We start from the raw sequence: 21,526 nt of genomic DNA on the forward strand, positions 1-21,526 counted from the left end.
CGGCGTCTCCAGACTCTGTCACGTCTGTCACATGTGCTCATGTGCTCAGTGTGAACCTGCTTTCATCTGTGAAGAGCACAGGGCGCCAGTGGCGAATTTGCCAATCTTGGTGTTCTCTGGCAAATGCCAAACGTCCTGCACGGTGTTGGGCTGTAAGCACAACCCCCACCTGTGGACGTCGGGCCCTCATACCACCCTCATGGAGTCTGTTTCTGACCGTTTGAGCAGACACATGCACATTTGTGGCCTGCTGGAGGTCATTTTGCAGGGCGCTGGCAGTGCACCTCCTTGCACAAAGGCGGAGGTAGCGGTCCTGCTGCTGGGTTGTTGCCCTCCTACGGCCTCCTCCACGTCTCTTGATGTACTGGCCTGTCTCCTGGTAGCGCCTCCATGCTCTGGACACTACGCTGACAGACACAGCAAACCTTTTTGCCACAGCTCGCATTGATGTGCCATCCTGGATGAACTGCACTACCTGAGCCACTTGTGTGGGTTGTAGACTCCGTCTCATGCTACCACTAGAGTGAGAGCACCGCCAGCATTCAAAAGTGACCAAAACATCAGCCAGGACGCATAGGAACTGAGAAGTGGTCTGTGGTCACCACCTGCAGAATCACTCCTTTTTTGGGGGTGTCTTGCTAATTGCCTATAATTTCCACCTTTTGTCTATTCCATTTGCACAACAGCATGTGAAATGTATTGTCAATCAGTGTTGCTTCCTAAGTGGACAGTTTGATTTCACAGAAGTGTGATTGACTTGGAGTTACATTGTGTTGTTTAAGTGTTCCCTTTATTTTTTTGAGCAGTGTATATATATTACTTGTGTCATGCACAAAGTAGATGTCCTAAGCGACTTGCCAAAATGATAGTTTGTTAACAAAAAATTTGTGGAGTGGTTGAAAAACGAGTTTCAATGACTCCAACCTAAGTGTATGTAAACTCCGATTTAAACTGTATATATTATTTTTTATTACAACTAATTTGTACTGACAATTTTCACAGTAACTTTTATACAGTATTTGAATTAATCACTTATGAATACTGGTGTAAATGTTACTGGAATGGAGTGTAATTTAACTTCATGAATTCTAATACCACATCTCAAACATGCTTTCAACTTTATTTTTAGACCCAGTATACAATTCTAGTGTTAGAACTGCATGTAGAGGTAGAACTACCCCTCTAAGGTCAAACTGTAACCTGCCTTGGTCTCCGACTGGCTCTGGAACTTGGTCTCTGACTGGCTCTGGAACTTGGTCTCTGACTGGCTCTGGAACTTGGTCTCTGACTGGCTCTGGAACTTGGTCTCTGACTGGCTCTGGAACTTGGTCTCTGACTGGCTCTGGAACTTGGTCTCTGACTGGCTCTGGAACTTGGTCTCTGACTGGCTCTGGAACTTGGTCTCTGACTGGCTCTGGAACTTGGTCTCTGACTGGCTCTGGAACTTGGTCTCTGACTGGCTCTGGAACTTGGTCTCTGACTGGCTCTGGAACTTGGTCTCTGACTGGCTCTGGAACTTGGTCTCTGACTGGCTCTGGAACTTGGTCTCTGACTAGGTTGTTAGGTACCTTCATGGCTGGAGTCCAGCAGGCTGGGGGTGAAGTCTTGACTCTGAAGGATCTTCTCCACCACGTCATCAGCATCCACCCTCGATGCCTCCACCCTCATCATCTGACCCTCCATGGACCCTTGCTTCACCAGGTGTCTGGTGGTGGGACATACAGGATCAAGTTACAACACACAGGTTACATGCAGTCTCTTCAGATAAAAAGTGTTATCTTCTTTTTTTGTGTGTGTGTGACATCCATGATGCTGTTGTGTAACAAGAGTGACTAGTCCAATAAGTCAGAAATGTCATTGAGATACAGGGTTGTACAGTAATGTAAAGACTGTTGCTTAGGCTACCTCTCTTGTATCTCAGCATAGCAGCTTGCTCAGGTGTGAGGTTGTCTATTTATTTATCCTTTGTTCAATTAGTAAGTCTATATTGAGATTACAGAATCTTTTTTTCAAGACAGCATTAGCATCATTGATCAGGGGTGTCTCTCAGTCTCACCTGTTGAGGCGTTCGCAGGACGAGGCGCTCTTCACCGGAGTGCCTGTACAGGAACCAATGGTACTGGTGGGGGTGGGGTGTTCAGGCAGGGCTGTGCAGGCTGACGCCCCAGCAGTAGGGGGCATCATCCCCATCCTGGCTTCCCTGTCTCCCCTCTCCCGGTCCCTGCTCTCCCTCTGGTCCCTGATGTCCCTAGTGTCGTCAGAGGGCTCCAGGATGCTGGCGATGCCGGTGGAAGCGCTGCCCACAGAAGTGTTCCTGCGGTGGGTACACTCTGACAGGCTGGAGGAGCGGGAGTGACCTGTGCTGTAGCCTGGGGTGGAGAGGGACAGAGGGGTAATAGCAAGGAGGTTAGAGCACACACACAAGCATTCAGACACATAGGCAGGCTACTTCAAAATTTTGATCATTAATATCAATAAGTATTAACATCAAGGCATAATGCACTAAAGCACATACTCACACACTAAGTACATGGTCACTCATACACACAAAAAGAGTCACAAGTCTGCATACAACATGTCAATCATTCACAATTTTAGAGAGCAGTTTTGTGTTATGGAAAAGGACTCAGAGTGGAGCAGATTGAAGCCTTGCGGTGTGATCAATGATTTAGCAGCAGAGATGGATGCTAGCCTAGCGCCCACACACTCACATGGCATTCATGTTTGCAGGAAACTGTTAACGCAGAGACACTGCAGAGTCTCAATGTACCGCTAGCTAGTCAGGCTACGATGAAGGGAACAAATCGCCCACACACTAACACTCCCTACAGGATCACTACAAGCCACCACTGTGTGTCTGAAATGTCTCTCAAAGCTAACTGATATAAAACCAACCCTCCAAACTATAAAGAAAATAGAATATTGTACAACTAGTCTATAGACTTTTCTCTTGCTTTAATGTATGTAGAAAGCAATGGTAGGAGTAGGTTTATCAGAGTGAGTTGGCTATCAGAGGAGTTGAATGAACTCCTCACTTTCCTACAGACCCTTCATTATAGGCGATTTGATCTGCCTGTAACAGATCCTTCATTCACTAGCCAGACCACCCATGTGTCTAGTTATAGGATACTGATGTAAATGATTTTACTTGTATTAGTTTACCACAAACATATTTATTTTTTAATTACCACAGTAAAATAGGTCAAGGTTAGATAGGCACATCAAAGACATCAGGCATGCAGACAGAGGAATTCAGCAAAGTAAAAATGGAGAAATAGATGGAGAAAATAAAATGCTGAGACAGACAGTTGTACAATGGCCTGTATGGAAGTGACAATAGTCATACTGGGACTTTGAGTGATGACTAGTTATGTTGTATGTTAGCATGGTAGAGAATGAGGCACACCAGCTAGATCTCCACACTACATGTTGCACTGTACATTAGAATAGCTAGTGTTGGGAGTATTAGGAGGGCCTACCTGAGACTTTAGACTGCTGACTAGCGTAGCTGGATGTTCGGGAATGGCAGGAGCCCCCAAGTTCATCGGAAACAGAGGGACACTTTCCTTCCCGGCTCTCTGTCAGGTTTTTAAAACAGGACATAGGGGTTGGTAATGGGTTGAGAGTGGACTGGGATTACAGTAATATTCCTATAACAGTATTCAGAGTGAAGAGATTAACTAGGGCTAGCACACTGTGAAAGGGGACCATGTCTATGTTCCCTCAGTCCTGTGCTCACAGGGTGGACCGCTGTGAAAGGGGACCATGTCTATGTCCCCTCAGTCCTGTGCTCACAGGGTGGACCGCTGTGAAAGGGGACCATGTCTATGTTCCCTCAGTCCTGTGCTCACAGGGTGGACCCCTGTGAAAGGGGACCATGTCTATGTCCCCTCAGTCCTGTGCTCACAGGGTGGACCGCTGTGAAAGGGGACCATGTCTATGTTCCCTCAGTCCTGTGCTCACAGGGTGGACCGCTGTGAAAGGGGACCATGTCTATGTTCCCTCAGTCCTGTGCTCACAGGGTGGACCGCTGTGAAAGGGGAACATGTCTATGTTCCCTCAGTCCTGTGCTCACAGGGTGGACCGCTGTGAAAGGGGACCATGTCTATGTTCCCTCAGTCCTGTGCTCACAGGGTGGACCGCTGTGAAAGGGGAACATGTCTATGTTCCCTCAGTCCTGTGCTCACAGGGTGGACCGCTGTGAAAGGGGACCATGTCTATGTTCCCTCAGTCCTGTGCTCACAGGGTGGACCGCTGTGAAAGGGGACCATGTCTATGTCCCTGTTTGTTCCAATGGTAAATGACGAGACAGAGACATTCATGCGAGTAACCAGCCTTGTTCTGTACATCATGACACCTCCGGGTATCTCAAGCACCCCGGTATAAATACATGAGTTGCAGTAATAAACATTTACCAACAGATGGCATCACTGTGCCATCTTAAACCCATAACATCTTCCCTTTAATAAAATAGGACAGGAGGTGTCAATTCATTAACAAAACAAACCTAGTAATAGTTTCCAACATGAACAGTTTAGTTTTTTTTTTTTTTTTTTTTCTCAGATAACAACTTAACACATTTTGATAGTCTCTTTACTTTTTTTTTTTCTTTTAATCTCTTTCTGTCAACCCTGATGGGAAACCTACAGATTAAGTCTTTTTGGTGGCTGAGACAAACGCCCGTAGCGTGAAAAGACAGGGGGCTTGTCTGCGAGGACTGCGGGTTCCCGCACAGGCGTGTCACCTGACTGTCTAAGAGGAGTATTGATGGGCGAGGGAGCAGCCGACCTGTGATCACCTGGCTCTTCGCCCAGTGCCTCAGGCCCCATGTGACTTGACCTGTGATCACCTGGCTCTTCGCCCAGTGCCTCAGGCACCATTGCTGGAGTTCCGTCTTTTGTCATGCGACCCCTTTGACCATCAGGGTTCTGAGTAGGTGCTGGCTCAGCAATCCGAAGGTCAACCCTGTTGCGACGGTACAATGATCCATTCACTTCGACCAAGTAGGAGCGTGGTGCCACTTTCTGTACACAGGATCCGAGTCTCCAGAGGCCCGTCCGGTCCCCTGGTAGTGGCTTCATTCGCACCGTTTCACCCACCCTGAGCTCAGGTAAGTCTTTTGCTGATTTGTCGTAGATGAACTTGGAGACCTGTCTTCTGTGACGTAGCTTCACCAGCACGTCAGTCACCACACAGGGCTCCAGGAGAGTGTTGGCTACTGGCAGAGCTGCTTTTAAGCGCCGTGCCATGAGGCGCTGGGCCGGGCTGCTATCCATGCCTTCTGTCGGGGTATTGCGCCACTGCAGGATTGCTTTCCAGGCATCTTTGCCCTCTCGCAGAGCCTTTTTGCAGAGGTTCTTTGCGATTTTTACTGCGGACTCCGCCTTCCCATTAGCTTTTGGGTATCGTGGTGATGAAGTGACGTGCTCAAATTCCCATCCTGCAGCAAATTTTCGGAACTCAACACCGGAGAATTGGGGTCCATTGTCTGAAATTACCCTATCTGGCTGGCCATAGCGGGCAAACTGAGCCTTGCAGCGTTTGATCGTTGTCTCTGCTGAGAGGTCGGGGAGGAGGTCAATCTCCCAAAAGTCTGAATAATGATCAACTACCAGCAGAAAGTCTTTGCCACTGTGCTGGAAGAGATCTAAACTTACTATCTGCCAGGGGCGCATCGGTAGCTCGTGGGACATCATCGTCTCTCTCTGTTGTTCAATGGCATATTCATTGCAGATTGTGCATTTACTGACATAGTCTTTGATTTCACTCTGCATTCCTGGCCAATACAGTGTGTCACGTGCTTGTCTGTAACAGGCCTCACCTCCTATGTGACTTGAGTGCACACGCGCCAACATCTCATGGCGCAGAGACCGGGGAATAACGACTCTCTGACACATGAATATTACTCCGTTTTGAACACTGAGCTCCTCTTTGACTTGCCAATATTCTCTGACGGCTAAAGCAGTTTCTTCCTTGCAGTCGGGCCAGCCCATCATAATCACAGACCTCAATTCCTGGAGTTGTCCGTCCCTGTCTGTGTGCTGTCTGATTTGTATAAGGCGCTGGTCCGTAACATTGAGGTAGTCAGCCTGGTTGATGTGTTCAACATCCACTTGCTCTCTTTGTAAGCTGCACACTGCGTGTTGTTCATGCATGGAGCGTGTGTGAATGCCTGATGCAGTAGCCCTGCTGAGCGTGTCACTCACATACATCTCTGGCCCTGGCTTATACAACACCGTGAGGTTGTAGTTTTGTAGGGCCAGTAGCATGCTCTGCAGTCGTTTTGGGGCATTCAGAAGAGGCTTGCTGAATATAGCAATAAGGGGCTTGTGATCTGTCTCTGCGGTAATATTGTCACGCCCGTACAGGTAGTGGTGGAAGCGTTGGCATGCAAACACAATGCTGAGGCACTCCTTCTCTATCTGGGCATAGTTCTGCTCTGTTAGGGTGAGTGCCCTAGAGGCGAATGCCACAGGCTGGCTCTCCTGCATGAGGCAACAGCCAAGTCCATACTGGCTTGAGTCACTCTGAATCGTGACAGGTTTTGACACATTGTAGTAACGCAGTACAGGTGTCTGGGTGACCAGTTTTTTTATTTCCCTCACCGCTGCGTCATGTTTTGGGAGCCAATGCCAGATGGCGTCCTTGTCCATGAGCCTCCTTAGTGGCTCACACACTTCAGAGAGCCGCGGTAGGAATTTGGCCAGGTAAGTGATGAATCCGACGAAGCGCTGCACTCCCTTCACGTCAGATGGGTGGGGCATTTCCAAGACAGCCTTCACTTTTTCAGGATCCGCCTTCAATCCGATGGAGGACAAAATGTGCCCATGAAAGCGGACCTCTGGCACTTTAAACTGAAGCTTTTTTATGCTTAGTCTTAGCTTGACCTGTCTGCATCTGACCATCAGGGCCAGCAGCTTGGCGTCATGGTCACATTCTGCCTCCTCATCACTGTCCCCACAGCCCACTACGAGGATGTCATCTGCTATGGGTTCCACGCCACTGAGTCCCATCAACAGCTCGTGCTGCTTCCGCTGATACACCTCTGGAGCCACGGAGACACCAAACGGAAGCTTCAACCACCTCTTCCTGCCCCAGGGTGTCCAAAAGGTGGTCATGTAGCTGCTGGGCTCGTCGAGCTTGCACTGCAGGAAGGCATCTCTAGCGTCCACGAGCGTGAAGATTCTGGCCTTTGGGAGCTTGTAAAGAACATCCTCCAACGTGGGCATAATGTAATGTGAACGTCGCAGAGCCCGGTTGAGGTGTTTAGGATCAATGCATATCCGTAGCTTGTCTGGTTTCTTGATGATAACCATATTACTTATCCAGTCTGTAGGCTCAGTGACGGATATCATGTGGCCATCTGCTTCGTATTTGTCAAGCTGAGCCTTCGTAGCTGCTTTCATGGCCACTGGTACATTACGGGGTGCACACTGGACAGGCTGGATTGCTGCGTCCAACTCAAAGTGGACTTCCCCGGGAACTGACTCGACCGGGGCGTTGAAGACATCATGGTACTTGCTTAGGAGTGTCTCCTTGCTCAGGGGCCCAGCCTTGACTTTATCTATAATGTTAAGATCAGCTGGGATGGTAAAGTTAATAAGCCCAATGACGTTCTTTGCTGGCTTAAAGTAATGTTCAAGAGCATCAAGAATAGTTATAGCGTTACCTTGCTGAGCTGCTGTTAGGTTCAGGTTGTGTTTGTATACGTGTCGGCATTCAGTTCCCATTATAGTCCTCAAAGTGGCAGCCACTACCTCTTCGTCCTTTTCCAGAAGTCCCGTTGCTAGCGCATAGTCTTCCCATTCACCTCTAAACGTATCCCAGTTCGTGCTCCAATCCCCGCTGAGCTTCATAACGGCGGGAGGGGGAATGTTCGCTGCCATGTCTAACCGGTGCTAACAACACTGAAGCTAACTAGCAAACTCACTCTAGCTAAAGCCAATTCCGGCGAAATTTTACTCAAATAAACAATTGTTTGGTAAACCAGAACAGGTTACTCTAATTTGCGGAAAGCATGGTTAGTGATCCCTCTTCTGACACCATGTTTGTTCCAATGGTAAATGACGAGACAGAGACATTCATGCGAGTAACCAGCCTTGTTCTGTACATCATGACACCTCCGGGTATCTCAAGCACCCCGGTATAAATACATGAGTTGCAGTAATAAACATTTACCAACAGATGGCATCACTGTGCCATCTTAAACCCATAACAGTCCCCTCAGTCCTGTGCTCACAGGGTGGACCGCTGTGAAAGGGGACCATGTCTATGTTCCCTCAGTCCTGTGCTCACAGGGTGGACCGCTGTGAAAGGGGAACATGTCTATGTTCCCTCAGTCCTGTGCTCACAGGGTGGACCGCTGTGAAAGCATCCAAACAACAAGTGGAAATGAAGTGGAAAACAATAGGTTGTCCATAGTAGTCTGTCATCCCCTTATCAACACAATTTCAATCAAAATCACTTTCACTGTGGACCTCCCCTCGCAGACGCAAAAGTGTGTTCCTATTTTTAACCAATAACCATGTGAGGGTCGGCGGCAGAGAGATCGGAGAGCATCAAAAAAACAGCCTGAATTATACATGAAGCGTCCTGGGGAGTAAAGCACACACCACTTCAGACAGAGAGGGAGAGAGAGCGAAGGGAGAGGAGTGGTCTTCTCTTCTACACATGTTGGATATGACACATTAACAGCAGCTGAATCACACCGAGACCGATTCACATTCCTGTATCAGGTGAGGCTTGGATTGGATTAAAGATTGAGAGAATCTATAGGTACAGCTGGTTATACAGTTTGTCAGTCTGCCATTCAAGAATATTATTATTAGTACAGGAACAAATCTCAAAGTTACTGCAGCCAGAGAGAAAAGCAGACTTCGATCAATCACAAGAATCAATCACAGAGACTGAGAGGAACGATGGTCTGTAACTAATGCTCCATATACAGTCATTTATATCCAATCATTCTACTTCTGGTTTTCCTCATTCCAGGTCTGTATTTTCTGAGGCATACAGCTCAGCAGCTGGCAGGGTTTATTTATGCTAATGACTTAATTGTCAAACAGAATAAGAAGCAAGTGCCTTGATTAATAGACCTACAGATGTAGGATCTTAATTTGACCTGAATTGTCGCAGCAAAATAATCTTTGCAGCAACAGGATTTGAATGTTAAGTCCATAACGTTGCTTGATCGGTGGTTAGGCTAATATCTGGCCAAAATGAGGCTACATGAAGAGTGGAATACTATTAATATAACAGTGTATTAGTTTTCAGTGAATTTATGAAAATCACAAAGCTCATCTGCATTTCCTGCGGGGCAGGAAAATTCTCAGCAACGAACAAAAGAGTGATCAAATTAAGATCCGACACCTATATATACACTCTTGCCTCTGATTTACCAAAGATTTATTATACCGGACGTGTTTGTTAAAAGCTGCTATATTTCATGATGCACTCCAACGCTGACTGAGGAACGCTGACTGAATCATATAAATCCACTGTGGTGAGTTCTGTGGGAGAAGAGGTGTAGTAAGGAGTAGTTGGTCTAGTCTCATTTTACCCATGAAGGCCTTCTGGTTGTCCCCTCCCTTCCTCTCTTCCAGGAGGCTCTCTGCATCTCCCTGGACGCCGATGAATGTGCCTGTGGAAGGAGGCCTGTGGAGGACAAACAGAGGGGGTTGGTTCATGCACAGCAACACAAATTATTCGCAACAAAGCCTCCTTCACTCATGCTGCCAAACATACCCTCGTAAAACTGACCATCCTACCGATCCTCGACTTCGGCGATGTCATCTACAAAATAGCTTCCAATACTCTACTCAGCTAACTGGATGCAGTCTATCACAGTGCCATCCGTTTTGTCACCAAAGCCCCTTATACCACCCACCACTGCAACCTGTATGCTCTAGTCGGCTGGCCCTCGCTACATATTCGTCGCCAGACCCACTGGCTCCAGGTCATCTATAAGTGTATGCTAGGTAAATATCCGCCTTCTCAGCTCACTGGTCACGATAACAACACCCACCCGTAGCACGCGCTCCAGCAGGTATATTTCACTGGTCATCCCCAAAGCCAACACCTGCTTTGGCCGCCTTTCCTTCCAGTTCTCTGCTGCCAATGACTGGAACGAATTGCAAAAATCGCTGAAGCTGGAGACTTATATTTCCCTCACTAACTTTAAACATCAGCTATCTGAGCAGCTCAACTAGCCTACCTGGTTAAATAAAGGTAAAATAATAAAAATAAAAAAGATTTTGAAAAGAGTTGTAAGTATGTCTAAAACATTCATGCAAGTGTTTTTTAATTAAAGCTCTGTCAGTGATTTGCTCTGTGTTTTTATTAAAGGAAAGGGAAGGAGAAAGGGATACCTAGTCAGTTGTACAACTGAATGTATGCAACTGAAATACGTCTTCCGCATTTAACCCAACCCCTCTGAATCAGAGAGGTGCGGGGGGCTGCCTTAAACCCTCTAAGACAGTGAGTCTAATGATCAACAGCTTTCCTACACTATCTGCCCAAGGCAATAGCACATAATACATTTTGGGGTCATCTCCTGCTCCAGGGGCAGTTGGCGTTCCTTGTCATTTTCCAACACAGACTGGGGCTGAAATAACATATTGTCCACTCTACTTTATCTCTTATCTCCGCCCACTCCTCTCGTGTTCTCAGAATACATGGCTGAAACAACTTCACAGTCACCTAGACCTCCTAGAGACAGTGAGACTATAGACCTACCCTGGATGTTAGTCTGCTGTTTTAACCCTGTACAGGATGATGCTGTGGTGTGGTACTTGGCCAGCCAACTCAGCTGTGACCACTGTTTCATCGCCCCACCCTGGTCTGCTCTAGTTTAGTTTACACAGACACATCTGCTGGGTACAATCCTCCTCACATTCTTGGAACCGCTCCCACACAAACATGGACACAGGCCAAAATGGCCCTGCGTTAGGGTTGCAGGGTTGGAGAGATGAGCACGTCCCGCTGGCTCCCATCATAACTTCATCCCATGTAAAGCCTTCTCTAATGCTGTGCTGATCCCTGACTCCCCATGCTACACACTCCTCACACAGTCTAACAGGCAGGTCCTCAAGACCTGGAGCTTATTCATAAGGATGCAACACCACAGAAATAACAGATACATTTCTAAAAACAGACATGACTCTGTCATGTCCAAGAGGGACATCTCTCTGTGCAAGATTAGTCTACATTTCTATTTACAACATTGCAACCCACTGAATACGGCCTTGGTTTGAAAGAGTATGTGCAAACCTTTTCTTTTGCTAGACTTTACAGTATAACACAGTATTTACTCTAAAGTGGTGTTGACAGTTTTATGTAACCTGAAATGTAGGACACTAAATCAGTGAGGAAATGAATTGCTTTCACCATGAAAGCTTAGTTTGAAATGTTCTTTCTCTCACCTACAATCTAAATAACACCCACTGTGTTCCTACTCCGTATTACAAATAAATACTATAGAATAATTCTCCTTCCTTAAACCCCCCCACACAACTGTAGCCTATCATAGAGAAGCAGGAAGGAATCCTTGCTGCAGTGTAGGTGGGCGGATAAACATTGGTCACAAAGGGAAATGCTATGCAAATCTGAATGCGCTTCACTGTAGGGGGAAATCTGAGCGGATTTTCTTCAATTGCATTTTAAAAATTTCTCGTATCTAAAAACCAAATCATAATAGGCCTTAATTTAAAAAAAGTGAAGGCACCACTTACGTTTTAAAACAGGGGTCCCCGGACATCAGTTGTGTGCTGATGACAACCTGTTACAAAAAGAAAACGGAGGTTTGAGCTCTCTTGACACTGGCATACAAAACCTAGCCTGGTCCCAGATCTGTTTGTGCTGTCTAGCCAACTCGCTTGACAATGACAATAAGATAAGAGTTGGCAAGACATCACAAACAGATCTGGGACCAGGCTAGAAGAAAGCAGCGGAGACTGATATGATATAGTGGAATTGATAGAAACCCATTCTCCCATCAGTACCTTGAGTATGGAGTTGTCCTGCCGGGTGTTCTTGGTGTCGTAACCTTCCAGTAGACATCTACGTGTCGTGTTCCCAGAACCAGCAAACTCAGCCAGGTTTAGGTCTGCAAAGCCAAGCTGAGGAGAGAGGATCAGGTTAACTTGCAGACAGAGCTGCAGGGTGGTGTTGTGGGCTTTGTTGTTTTTCTCCTATCAATCTCTTTCTGTACCTCAACCTTTCAGTGTCTCTATAGAGAAACCAAAGGAAGAACCGTAGACTAATCCATTTTCTCTGGCTTTATTGATTTAATTTACTATTTTTAGTCTCTGGAGCATAAACTTGAATTAGATATACTGGCTATCATCTAGGTATTTTCCCATTTAAGGTAAAAGCTAATCATTACAATTTAAATTGTTTAACACTGTAATCAATTAGTGTTTTTTCACTTCCTGTAGGCCTAAGTGTGCATAATATTTTACCACTAGAACAAATAATTTGCAGTGTACCACATGGACAGAGCTTAACTGTGACACCAACTCTAGACTACCTGCAGGCAGAGAAAACAATCTGTTCACTAAGCATAGATCAATGTAACTATGTATTGGGAAAGAAAGCAAGAAGAGTGTAAAAAGGAATCAATCTCTGAAACAGTACCTTTGCGTACGTCTTCCCACCCTTTAGCTCCTATCAAATAAAACAGTGAAATCATTTGAATGTAAACAGTGACAAAGCAGAAACCAGTAAACTTTATAGACATGCCTTATGCCAATCTATGTTCCAGATGAGGTTTTACAACATTAATAGGAACAGGATGAACAGGTTGAATAGGAGTCTGAGGGCCATACCTTCCTGACAGACACGCGGCACACACAGGGGTCGAGCACGCCCGTCCCGGCGGTGGCACTCATCTTACAGGGGAAGGAGAACCTCTTCTTCCAGCGTACACAGTTAGCATGGACCGGCTCCCTGTAGGAGAAATACAGAAATGGTCACATATTGATACACAACATCAGCACCAATCGCATGGCATAGGTGATAGTATCACACACCGTCTGAAAGCGAGGCTAGCCAACTGGAAACATGGGACGGTCCAACTAAGGACATGGGTCAGCTTGACAATCCAGAGGGATAGATTTATCTTAAAGGAAACATTATGATCATTAAACATGGGCCTAATAGGTTATTGATTACAGATTATCCCTAGAACCCATCCCTGCATGTTAATGGAGACCAACTGTAGAGTATTTAACCATGTGGTTCATAGAAACACTTGATAGTCCATTGAAATTGATTATTGTCCTGTTTCAATAATTTCATTTTACTAACCCTGCTCAGCATAGGCCTAAGTGTTGAGAGAGAGAATGGTAGGAGGGGTAGAGATTGAAAGAAATTGAAAGAGAGTGTGTAGGGGGTAGTATTCCAGTTCTCCAGATAGTTCTTCTTCCTCTGGCATCCTCTCTGACTTCACCCACTTAATGTTCTCACCCTCTCCCTTCTGTCCAATCCCCCTGATCTAAATGGACCAATACACGTACAACTCTCACATCTCTCCTCTATAGTGAACAACTGATGATGTTGTTGGAAATAAAAATATATAAAAACATGACATCATCTTGTGAAAAAAAAACTCCTTACATAATACTCAAACAGGGAACTCCCCATCCAGCTGGGTATTCCATTCCCCATACACCTCAGGCTGAGCTCAGTGTTCTAACTAACTAGACGATTAGCTGTAACCTACTCCTTTAATCCAATAACAGGGTGTGACCAGTGTCCAAATTACAGGGGTGGGGGCTGGTCTTTAATTCTATTTGTTAAAATGTAATTTTGTACAGCTGCATTAGTACTATGAAAATAAAAGCTTATTACAAATTAAACAAACAGCCCCGCCTCTCTGACAGTTGGTTCAGGTTCTTTCAATCGCATTAATCTCTCTACACCGCCTGTCTGCCTGTCTTGAGCGAACTTGCAACATTGTTTCAACTGGGCCCTCAGTTTACTGTGGCGATGAGCTCGGGACAGATACTGCTGTATCCCTATGCTTCCGTATTTCAGCCCCTTTTCAGATGTCCCGTCATTTTAGGTCATTTCCATGTAAAAGGACCCCTGAGAACTAACATGGGAAGTTCACAGGAGCATGTCAAATTGGGTGTCAAATGAAAGCTAAGAGTCTATATTTGTTTTAATGAAGGCAGATACAGAGTACTTCGGAAAGTACTCAGACCCCTAAACTTTTCCCACATTTTGTTACATTAGCCTTATTCTAAAATGGATTAAAAAAAATAAAAAATCCTCAGCAATCTACACACAACACCCCATAACGACAAAGCAAAAACTGAAATTTTTACAAAACTTTTACAAATAAAACACTGAAATACCTTATTTACATAAGTATTCAGACCCTGTGCTATGAGACTCGAAATTGAGCTCAGGTGCATCCTTCCATTGATCATCCTTGAGATGTTTCTACAACTTGATTGGAGTCCACCTGTGGTAAATTAAATTGATTGGACATGATTTGGAAAGGCACACACCTGTCTATATAAGGTCCCACAGTTGACAGTGCAAGTCAGAGCCAAAACCAAGCCATGAGGTAGAAGGAATTGTCTGTAGAGCTCCGATACAAGATTGTGTCGAGGCACAGATCTGGGGAAGGGTACCAAAACATTTCTTCAAAATGTAAGTTCCTTAAGAACACAGTGGCCTCCATCATTCCTAAATGTAAAATGTTTGGAACCACCAAGCCTCTTCCTAGAGCTGGCCGCCCGGCCAAGCTGAGCAATCGGGGGAGAAGGGCCTTGGTCAGGGAGGTGATCAAGAACCTGTTGGCCACACTGACAGAGCTCTAGAGTTCCTCTGTAGAAATGGGAGAACCTTCCAGAAGGACAACCATCTCTGCAGCACTCCACCAATCAGGCCTTTATGGTAGAGTGGCCAGATGGAAGCCACTCCTCAGTAAAAGGCACATGACAGCCCGCTTGGAGTTTTCCAAATGGTACGTAAAGACTCTCAGATCATGAGAAACAAGATTCTCTGGTCTGATGAAACTAAGATTGAAATCTTTGGCCTAAATGGCAAGCGTCACTTCTGGAGGAGCCCAGGCACCATCCCTACGGTGAAGCATAGTGGTGGCAACATCATGCTGTGGGGGTGTTTTTCAGCGGCAGGGACTGGGACACTAGTCGGGATTGAGGGAAAGATGAACAGAGCAAAGTACAGAGAGATCCTTGATGAAAACCTGCTCCAGAGCTCTCAGGACCTCAGACTGGGGGCGAAGGTTCACCTTCCAACGGGAAAACAACCCTAAGCACACAGCCAAGACAACGCAGGTGTGGCTTCGGGACAAGTCTCTGAAAGTCCTTGAGTGGCCTGGAGAGACCTGAAAATAGCTGTGCAGCAACGCTCCCCAACCAACATGAGAGCTTGAGAGGATCTGCAGAAAAGAATGGTAGAAACTCCCCAAATACAGGTGTGCCAAGCTTGTAGCGTCATACCCAAGAAGACTTGAGGCAGTAATAGCTACCAAAGTTGCTTCAACAAAGTACTGAGTAAAGGGTCTGAAAACTTATGTAAATGTGATATTTCCCCCCCCAATTTATTGTTGTTGAAATTAGCAAACATTTCTAAAATCCTGTTTTTGCTTTGTCATTATAGGGTACGTGGAGACAAACTAAGGGAGATTTTAATTCATGCTACAAGAGTGTAGGCCTAAAGACAATCGCCGAATGACATCACACTTGTTGGTAACACATGTCTCTTTCCCTTCAAACGGCAGGTGCACAGTGCACTGTTTGGATGCTGGAATTCTTTTTGGAGTTGACGAATGTGTGCAGGTAGCCTACTTTTTGAAGTGATTCATTTGGCAATTAGACAAAAACATTAGTTTGTGTAGATGCCATATTAAAAAGATAATACATGTTTACCATTCAAATACACGTCTTTACTAATAAGCCCATTTTTTTTTTTTTTAATCTCTCAAATAGGAAGTCTTGTGAAATAATTTTTTTGGTTCACTGAGTCAGTGGCATTATCTGGGGTCCGGGTATTGCCGGAGAAAACTTTGCTACATTGTTTATTTTCTATTCTTCTTTTCAGCAACTTGATGAACTTTGGTAACCATAGAGACCTAATAAAACTGGGCGCCAGGGATTTCTGTCTGGCAGACAATGCAGAAGGAATGACACGCCAAGAGAAGGAAAGATAGAAAAGAAAGCAAGGCAGAGAGAAAATCTTTCCCCTACAAGGGACACAGGATGAATCACAGATCTAGTTCTTCTCCCAGGAACGACACACATTCTGCTTAGATTTAAAAAAAAATCTCATTAACTTGTTATTTTCAATGAGAAACACCAAAAGCACTGAGAACTATTCTCTTTGTTTAAAAATACCAGCCTGTAAAATGGTGCATTGTGGTTGTTCTCTCACAGAACTAACAGAGAAGGCATTTGTCTTTCACATGATTTATTTTCTTAGAAATAATCTCACAGTGAATCATATCCACTGGCACTTACTGTTGGATACATTACAGTAGAGCATTATCTTATAATGTATCCCTTTATCATCCAGTATAAACTATGGCCTAGTAGCAGGCCTATCCATGTCAATTGATTGAGCAGTAAATATTGCACTATAAATTGTGCCTTCCTGTATTATACTTATGCTAACGTGTTAATTCTATTATTTTTTATTTATTTATTTATTTATTTAACCTTTATTTAACTAGGCAAGTCAGTTTAGAACAAATTCTTATTTACAATGACGGCCTACCAAAAGGCCTCCTGCGGGGACAGGGGCTGAGATTTTTTTTAATGTAATGTAAATATAGGACAAAACACACATCGACAAGAGAGACAACACAACACTACATAAAGAGAGACGTAAGACAACAAAATAGCAAGGCAGCAACACATGACAACAACATAGTAGCAGCACAAAACATGGTACAAACATTATTTGGCACAGACAACAGCACAAAGTGCAAGAAAGTAGAGACAACAATACATTATGCAAAGCAGCAACAACTGTCAGTAAGAGTGTCCATGATTGAGTCTTTGAATAAAGAGAATGAGACAAAACTTTAACAGAATGTGATTGGCAGAACAGATGTTGTATGTGGAGGATGAGGGTTGCAGTAGATATATCAGATAGGGGGGAGTGAGGACTAAGAGGGTTTTATAAATAAGCATCAACCAGTGGGTCTTGCGACGGGTATAAAGAGATGACCAGTTTACAGAGGAGTATAGAGTGCAGTGATATGTCCTTTAAGGAGCATTGGTGGCAAATCTGATGGCCGAATGGTAAAGAACTTCTAGCCACTCGAGAGGACCCTTACCTGCCGATCTATAAATTATGTCTCCGTAATCTAGCATGGATTGGATGGTCATCTGAATCATGGTTAGTTGCTGAATCAGCTTCAATAAATAGTGGGAGGCCCCGGTGCACAACTGAGCGAGAGGACAAGTACATTAGAGTGTCTAGTTCGATTAACAGATGCCACACAAGTCCTCAACTGGCAGCGTCATTAAATAGTACCCACAAAACACCAGTCTCAATGTCAACAGTGAAGAGGCGACACCGGTGCACAACTCTGGCAAATGCCAAACGTCCTGCACGGTGTTGGGCTGTAAGCACAAACCCCACCTGTGGACGTCGGGCCCTCATACCACCCTCATGGAGTCTGTTTCTGACCGTTTGAGCAGACACATGCACATTTGTGGCCTGCTGGAGGTCATTTTGCAGGGCTCTGGCAGTGCTCCTCCTGCTCCTCCTTGCACAAAGGCGGAGGTAGCGGTCCTGCTGCTGGGTTGTTGCCCTCCTACGGCCTCCTCCACGTCTCCTGATGTACTGGCCTGTCTCCTGGTAGCGCCTCCATGCTCTGGACACTACGCTGACAGACACAGCAAACCTTCTTCTTCATTGATGTGCCATCCTGGATGAGCTGCACTACCTGAGCCACTTGTGTGGGTTGTAGACTCCGTCTCATGCTACCACTAGAATGAAAGCACCGCCAGCATTCAAAAGTGACCAAAACATCAGCCAGGAAGCATAGGAACTGAGAAGTGGTCTGTGATCACCACCTGCAGAACCACTCCTTTATTGGGGGTGTCTTGCTAATTGCCTATAATTTCCACCTGTTGTCTATTCTATTTGCACAACAGCATGTGCAATTTATTGTCAATCAGTGTTGCTTCCTAAGTGGACAGTTTGATTTCACAGAAGTGTGATTGACTTGGAGTTACATTGTGTTGTTTAAGTGTTCCCTTTATTTTTTTGAGCAGTGTATATATGACAAAACACACATCACGACAAGAGAGACAAAACTACATAAAGAGAGACCTAAGACAACAACATAGCAAGGCAGCAACACATGACAACACAGGATGGTAGCAGCACAAAACATGGTACAAACATTATTGGGCACAGACAACAGCACAAAGTGCAAGAAGGTATAGACAACAATACATCACGCAAAGCAGCCACAACTGTCAGTCCATGATTGAGTCTTTGAATGAAGAGATTGAGATAAAACTGTTGCAGCTTGTTCCAGTCTTTGGTCACCTAAAATGGGGTGGGGGGGAACTACGTACAAAAAGTCATTTCTAAATGGTTTTTATTTATTTGATTTAACTAAGCAAGTCTCTTATCATTTCAAATCCAAAGTGCTGGAGTACAGATTCAAAACAACAACAAAATTGTCACTGTCACAATAATTTTGGAACTCACTGTATCTTTAAGATATTTTCTAATTTCTCTCCCTCATGAAGAGAGGGGATAATGATAGTTCCAGAAGTAACAAGTAATGGTAGACCTACCAATTAGTTATATACAATGGGAAATCAGTAGTCACAAACCAGTTGGGTCACCTGCTCCCTTCCACTGGCATAATGTTACGTTCAGCTCATAACTGTTTCTTTGTCTTTCTGTTGTCTGGTGGTCAAACCAAGTGTTAAAACAGTCTGAATCTGGACAACCACTCCCTTCTCTATCTTTCTCTTGCTCTGCCTCTCTCTCCAGTTAATGTCACCTCTCCCAGCTCTTACTGACACCTACCATAAGCCCCCCTCTCCTCCCATTTACTGTAACTAGCAACCACTGAGCACCGACCGACACCGGACGTCGATGGACGTTGAAAAGTAGTTGAAATTCGGTCAGTCCACCCTGGCCTTCATGTTAACGTCCACAGACAGACCGGACTGGACCAAATCCGAACGCATCATAGGCATACGTTTCAGTTTGGATAGTACAATGCAGTTTATTAAAGAAAATCACAGTGTACTGTAATGTAATGTCCAAACTTGTGAAACGTGAAGATGGCATTTATAGCCATAATTATGCATTTCTGTGTAGTAATTCCATTACCGTGTATAAAACCACTACACTTACGGTAGCTTCAATAACCAAAAGAGATTTTTTTCAAACTCAAGGTGTCATGTCATAGCTGACAGCCCATTCTTTCTGCAGGCATCTTTGCATCTTAATTCGGAGCCCTTATTTATTTATAGTCACTGTGCTGCATCAATTGGGGCGACAGGTAATAATTCTTATTGCTAATAACATACCTGATAATATGGACCATGCACAAGCTATATGCATGGTCCAATATGTTCAAATATTTTTTACTAATAATTTTACAAATATGTTATTGGGCTCATTTCTGGATGAGGAAATTACATTTTAGATGGTGTCATAATTTCCTATTCATTTTGGAGTAGAATGTCCTTTTAAAAAGTCACCAGAACTGAGCTTCTCAGTCCTTCTACAATTCTCCGGAGGGGACCCCGGATGCAGAAAACAAAGGGATCAACCCCTTTTCCCTCCAAATGCTACAAATTATTCTAGAGGAAACACTGTGGCACTGACAGACTCATAAATATCCATTACTGAGGCCATTACAAAAGCACCCGCACACTGAAGGAATCAGCGATGGTATCAGAGGGGCTGGCGTGGTGTGGTCTGGCTTATTCACAGTGAAAGGAACCCAAACAAACAGAAACACAGAGGCTCTCTATTCATACACAGGCCTACCACTCAGTCAGAGAAAGTTTTTACCAGATTAAGTGAAGGATTTGCCAAAGGCAAATCATTTAGAAATTAAAGTATCAAGCTTGCACACAACCCCTGCATAGGCTAAGCTCCATCTCACGTCTGCAAATCTGACAAGCTTATCCGGGCCTGGGGACGTGTGCAGAGCTACGGACAGGCTCCAGAGTACAGATGTTGGGTAGGCTAACCTGACCCGAGCCAGCCCGTTTCAGACGCCCAGACTCAGGCCCTGTATCCTGCCTTGCACAAAGAGATGCAGTATCATGACCATGAATCAGGAAGAAGCTGCTGTCACATCACTGCTGAATGGATGGCACTGTGAAATCTAAGATTCGTGTCAATCAATGGAAAGAGGAAGCAACAAAAGTTTAGGAAAAAGTATGACGTCATAGTGAATACTGGAGGCTTGGACTGACAACGGCAAGCCACACCGACTCTGCTAAAGGATTGCTGTACATATTTAGCCTCCACACCACATTTCCTCTCTCCTCCTCAGGTATCAGGTTAATGTGGAGTTAAAGCTACAGTAGGAGATGGCTTTCAGAGGCAAGGAGATTAGCTACTTGATTAGCTAAACATTATGAAATCAAAAACAATCCACTCTGTGAGAGGAACTCAGACCATTTATCATAAAACCAATCGAGTGCACTGTGCACCCTATGACCCGTCCTGTCAGTAGTTGTCACACGCTACTTCGAGGAGTAATTACACAGTAATAAGGGCACTAATGTAAAGTGTTGCCTGTATTTATTTTTGATCTATTACCCATTTATTGAGCCTGGACTTTGACCATGTCATGCACCATTGTAGTGTGATACTGACAATGTTCTCAAATGCAAAATGGAACATGTTCCTACTTGTGACTCTCTCCACTCCCTCATCCTCGCAGACAAGACATATATTGTGCATACTAACGACAGGGTTTAGCAGTACCTTCCTTGCTAGCTATACATGCCGATCCAACCTGGCATTGTTTACAGCCGAAGCTGTGCACTGATGTGATGGTGCTAGTCAGATGACGGTTGCTAGCCTGGCAGCCAGCTAACGTTATCTAGGTTACGGTAACAATGTTATACCTAGCTAACTACCAATGTATGGCTATTGCCTGATGTTGGAAATTCTGAACGTTACAGATAATAGGTACAAGATAATAAAACATTATCTAGCATTGAGTTTCTCGCTAGCTAGCAGTTAACGTTAGCATTCTTACCGAGACGACTCCTCGGAGAAACCGCCGTCAAGGAGTCGGACTTTACAAAACAGGACACCGTTGACAAAGGGGACAGAAGAGAGCTCATCCAGCTCGAAATCCACTTTAAACTTGAATTTCTTTTTCTTCATCATCATGAAATCCATAAACCGTTAGTTGAGCCTGATAATGTGTCTTTCTTCTATGGATGTCAGTCCTTTTTAATCTCAACACACCCCCATAGCAGCGGCGATGATTGGTGAATGACAATATTCCTGCTACAGTCAGCCACAGAGGAAGTCTTCGGGCTCGTTC

General features: G+C 44.9%; 1 protein-coding gene across 1 annotated transcript in view; it reads right to left on the reverse strand.

Moving 5' to 3' along the window:
* fam102bb (family with sequence similarity 102 member Bb) overlaps positions 1-21,505 on the reverse strand; it is a 31,863-nt gene extending 10,358 nt beyond the window's left edge. Inside the window, exons 1-9 of the mRNA XM_055861655.1 lie at positions 21,233-21,505; positions 12,825-12,945; positions 12,634-12,663; positions 12,000-12,116; positions 11,730-11,776; positions 9,560-9,654; positions 3,480-3,578; positions 2,057-2,369; positions 1,569-1,705 (exon numbers count right to left, since the gene is read on the reverse strand). Of these exons, the coding sequence (XP_055717630.1) occupies positions 1,569-1,705; positions 2,057-2,369; positions 3,480-3,578; positions 9,560-9,654; positions 11,730-11,776; positions 12,000-12,116; positions 12,634-12,663; positions 12,825-12,945; positions 21,233-21,378 (1,105 nt within the window). The 5' untranslated portion in view covers positions 21,379-21,505. The remainder of the gene's footprint in view (positions 1-1,568; positions 1,706-2,056; positions 2,370-3,479; positions 3,579-9,559; positions 9,655-11,729; positions 11,777-11,999; positions 12,117-12,633; positions 12,664-12,824; positions 12,946-21,232) is intronic.
* Between the last annotated feature and the right edge of the window lie 21 nt (positions 21,506-21,526).

The sequence above is a fragment of the Salvelinus fontinalis genome, chromosome 14 (assembly GCF_029448725.1).
Source record: "Salvelinus fontinalis isolate EN_2023a chromosome 14, ASM2944872v1, whole genome shotgun sequence".
Taxonomy (NCBI): Eukaryota; Metazoa; Chordata; class Actinopteri; order Salmoniformes; family Salmonidae; genus Salvelinus; species Salvelinus fontinalis.